The 4,396-nt window shown below is 44.3% G+C and overlaps 1 protein-coding gene across 1 annotated transcript in view; it reads right to left on the bottom strand.

Moving 5' to 3' along the window:
• clcn2a (chloride channel, voltage-sensitive 2a) overlaps positions 1–4,252 on the bottom strand; it is a gene marked incomplete in the record, with an annotated part of 60,592 nt that extends 56,340 nt beyond the window's left edge. The window contains 1 exon segment of the mRNA XM_014031166.1: positions 3,998–4,252. Coding sequence (XP_013886620.1) covers positions 3,998–4,048 — 51 coding nt within the window.
• Between the last annotated feature and the right edge of the window lie 144 nt (positions 4,253–4,396).

The following is a 4,396-nucleotide window of genomic DNA, read 5'->3' as shown; positions in this document are numbered from 1 at the left end:
TTAACAACAACAGAAAAATAATCTAACACAAAAATGGCAAAAACTCAGTCAGTTTTAAAGATATTGAGCTAAAATTTTGTCTGGTAGTGGCTGAAAAAATGTCTTTAATTTCTGTTGTTTTAAACAGGAATATATTAGACAAAAAAAGTTGTGGAACTCTTTAGCTTTRATCACGTCACCAACAAATGTCTGGGGCCATAGATGAGAGTAGGAACATTGACTGACCTGTAAACAGGGAGCTTCACCTTAGAGTTCCCGCTTCATCACAACAGACCAGTACACAATACTACACAAGCTGCACCCATCYGTCTGTCAATCTCATGCTCCATTCTTCCCTCACTTGTGAACAAAACCCCACGATACTTAAACTCCTCAACTTGAGGCAGAACCTCACCCAAAACCCGACGAGAGCAAATCCACCCTTTTCCGACGGAGTACCATGGCCTCAGATTCGGAGGTGCTGATCCTCATCCCAGCCCCTTCACACTCGCAAACTGCTCCAGTAAGAGCTGAAGACCATGGCACGATGACGCCAGCAGGACCACATCACCTGCAAACAGCAGAGACGGACTCCGGACTCCACTGAACTGGACTCCCTCCCTGGCTGCACCTAGAATTGGAGACAACGGGCAGCTGAGTCTCCCACCCTGAAGGGGTCTGACTTACTGCCAGCAATGTGAACCAAACTCTTGCACCGTTTGCACGAGGACCGAATGGTCCCTATCAACAGACCCACACAAACTCACAAAGCATCCCCAACAGTGCACCTCRAGTAACACGTGCGTTAAAAACATTAAAACAAAAAAACAGAGAACTGGATTTCTGTAAGACTGACCATTACGTTCAGAACAAATATTCACCTGCAGCCCGATTTTAGATGATCAGCATGTTCGGTGTATAAATGGAACATTTCTGCAGCGCTGCAGAACCCATGTTCCWAAGGAGCAGGGAGGGGCTTTTCTTGGTGGATCTAGACTTTGATCCCTGCAGCAGCAGCTGAAACCTTCAGGCTTCCTGCTGCCGGACAGGCCTGCTGTCGCTGCTATCTGCTCTCAGTTTGTGTGTGTGTGTGTGTGTGTGTGTAGGCAGGTGAAGATGTGTAGGTGCAGAACATACACTCCCACTTTTTCTCTTTCTAACTCACACACACTCATATTTACTCAAGCTTGCCCACGCTGCTGCTGAGAGAAAACACATGAACTCAGGCGAATCCTATGACACATCCAGACCACCTACATCATCTCTGAGAAAAGCTCCCACTAAGGCTTCAGAGACGAGCAGCGCAGCGCTTCCAAACAAATCGGTAACATCGACAGTTTGTCTTGTTGCACCTCAGTGTCTGGCCTGCCTTCTCCCTCTTTTATCCGTTACTCTTTATTGGTCACCAAAGAAAGAACGAAAAACAAAACCACTTCCAACTGTCCCAGCTGAGGCGCCAAATACGAYTGCAGTTGCCTAAAATTAAGACTTTCACACAACTTATTTTTAATTACTATGGTTGTAAATAACTTCTTCGTCCTGGTTTGCTCTATTGTTGGAGGTTTTTTTCAAGATTTGTTCAAATAAGCAATTTTAAAAGTTTATTTTTGCTTCACTTTGGTGAGAGGTACGATCTGCCAGCCGCCGGTCTTAATAAAAGAAGACTGAAKCGTTGACGTCTTTCTTTTTGTGGAGAAGTTTATCAGACAGATCTGTGTTTCCCCRACTGCTCCGTGTCATCCGCTCAGTTTATCTACTGCCAAACTCCAAGCAAACATGTGACTGGGAAAAAAAAAAGAAACACAAAGGACTCACTGGTCGACCTTCGGTTTTAGGCTGCAGCTAAAATCCAATAAGCTTTTCCTCATCAGATTTCAGTTTTCAGAGGAAAAAGCCACATGCTACACTTCACCTGAGGAAAGGTGTTTGATGAATAGTGCTGCCACCAGCACACACTCACTGCACCACCGTATCACTGCAGAAACGCACACACAGGTCTATTTTTAGAAAAAGAATACAGAGAGTTAACGATAAATCCACTGATCGGAGCAATACACGGACAGAGACAGAAGGTGGTGGGGGGACAGCACGTTCCAATCTTCAGAGATCTCGACTGCCATTTTACTTCGCTATTGATCTACAAACGGAGACACAGGGCGTGACATCGATCTTCACACCAACAAGAGGAGAAAAACACCTCTGTGCCACCAAGGGCTCAACAAAGCTGCTCCCCCCAAAACCCACCTAATCTCATAGTCATCCGTGTATGAAAACAAAAGAAAAAAAAGAGACAAAAGATGAGAAACATCAATCTCAGACTCCTAAATCAGACGACACACATCCACAGGTTGGTCTGAGAGCCTGACTGTCTGTCTGTCTCTTTATCTGATTAGAGATAAAGTCCTTCAGGGAGACACAGTCAGTCCTGCCATGACACGAGTGGGACAAACTAGTGCACATGGCAATTAATATTCTAAAAACACTCCACTTTTAGTTTAGAGWAGGGGACACTCAAACTGGCTGAGGGGACGATGAAGCGGGGACAAGATCTGCAGGAGAAATGAAGGCGATTCAAAACACAGGACCAGAGTRATTTATATTTCAGACTCATTAACATCTTATTAATGAGCTATTAAAGCATGCATGAAGTGACGGTGGTGTCTGCCTTCCTGCAGGCTGGACGAATTAATGACACAGTTTGGTGAAATCTAAASTGATAAGATTTAAATCGAGAAAATGCATTTTCTGTGAAAACGCAGCATGATGCTGAGCATTGAATAACTGCAGCAATCTGCAGAAAAAGCCTAAATTAAGTYGGTTAAACTAAAAGAACAATGGCTAAAAACATTTTTAAAAATGGCAGCTAGATGCCAAAAATATCCGAATGCTAGCTAAATGTAGCAAAATAATACCTAGTTGCAAAGTAGTAGCTAGARGCAGTAAAACACTACCACTAAATAGAAGTAGCTAAAAGAGGCAAAAGGACAGCTAAAAGCTWTAAATAGCAGAAGGACACCTAAACCTTAAAGTAGTAAAAGGCTAACTTAAAACGAAAAAGTAACAAAACACTAGCGCAAAGATAAATTAGAAGAGGGGTTGCTAAAAAATATAAGCAGCAAAGAGCTAACAAGCTAATAGTACCCAAAGKCTAGCTGAAAACTAAACATATCAAGATGCTAAAGCTAAAAYAGGCAAAAGCTTAGTTAAATGTAGCAGATGTGTAGCCTTAAGCCTAAAAGTAGTAGAAAAAACTTTTTCAAAGAAGCAAAAGGCCATTGTAGCAGAATTGTAGCTAAAACTTAAAAGTAGCAAAAAGCAAGTGAAAACACGCAAAAGGTGAACTAAGCTAAAAGCAGAAACAAAAATAGAGAAATGATAGCAGATTGGTAAAAAACACAGATCAGTAGCTAAAAGTATGAAAAGTCTRTGGAAATCTGTAGGTGGCAGAACAGTAGCTAAAATCAGCAGAACAGTAGCTAAAATCAGCAGAATAGTAGCTAAAAACTTTGTGGCACTGGAAGACAAAAACAGAGCGTGTTAGCTGAAGCAGATTTCAAAGAGAACGATATTTTTTAAAGAAACTGACCTCGTGATGTCCTTATGGGGGCAATATTTGTAATTAAAACTAAATCTTTTGAAATTTATGAAAGTGATTAAAGAAAGTGACAGCTTCTCCTGAATGAGCTAAACGTTTTGATACACGAGCAGCTAAAATCTGCTGAGGAAGTGTAGCTGCAGAAGCAGAACAGGATGATGGCAGGAACAGAGTGATGCAGCACCTGTGGATTGGTGTGGAGGTGTGCAGAGCGTGGGGGGTGGGGGTGGGACTCAGAACCACTTCTCATCTTCTTTGTGGGGGAATTTTGGCCAGCTGTGCTGCAGAGTCCTCCTGCTGTCCTTCAGGACCAAGCTGAGCAGCTGTCTCCCTCCATCCTCCACTGGAACAGACCCCCTCCTCCCTCCTCGCGTGCCTGACGCGTGTCTGCAAACATCATCTGTGACATCATCAGRAACTCACCAAAGTTTGCTGGTACTGGAGCGTCCGCTCCTCGGCCTTGTCCTTCACCATTGCAGCGATATCCTCATTAGGACGGTGGAATCCGTGGCTGTCTGTCTGTCTGAGGAGCGCGATGAGATTCAGATCATTAATCAGCGGGGGRGGAGGAGGCACGCCGCCATTGTGTGTGCTGCTGGTGTGTGTAACAGGTTTCTTGTCATGAGAGCGCCCGAATCATGCAGAGGAACCGGTGTGTGTATGAGTGAGTGTGTGTAAGAAGCAGAGGAGAGTGGCCGGCTGCAGCCTCCCAGCAGCAGCAGCAGCAGCAGCGGTGCAGTTTAGCTGTGAAACACCGCCTCCCTCCTCCAGCTCTCTCTCTCTCTCTCTCTCTCTCTCTCTCTCTCTCTCTCTCTCTCTCTC

Source organism: Austrofundulus limnaeus, unplaced genomic scaffold, assembly GCF_001266775.1.
Source record: "Austrofundulus limnaeus strain Quisiro unplaced genomic scaffold, Austrofundulus_limnaeus-1.0 Scaffold6, whole genome shotgun sequence".
In the NCBI taxonomy this organism is placed as follows: Eukaryota; Metazoa; Chordata; class Actinopteri; order Cyprinodontiformes; family Rivulidae; genus Austrofundulus; species Austrofundulus limnaeus.
This window is presented reverse-complemented; position numbering and strand designations above follow the sequence as displayed.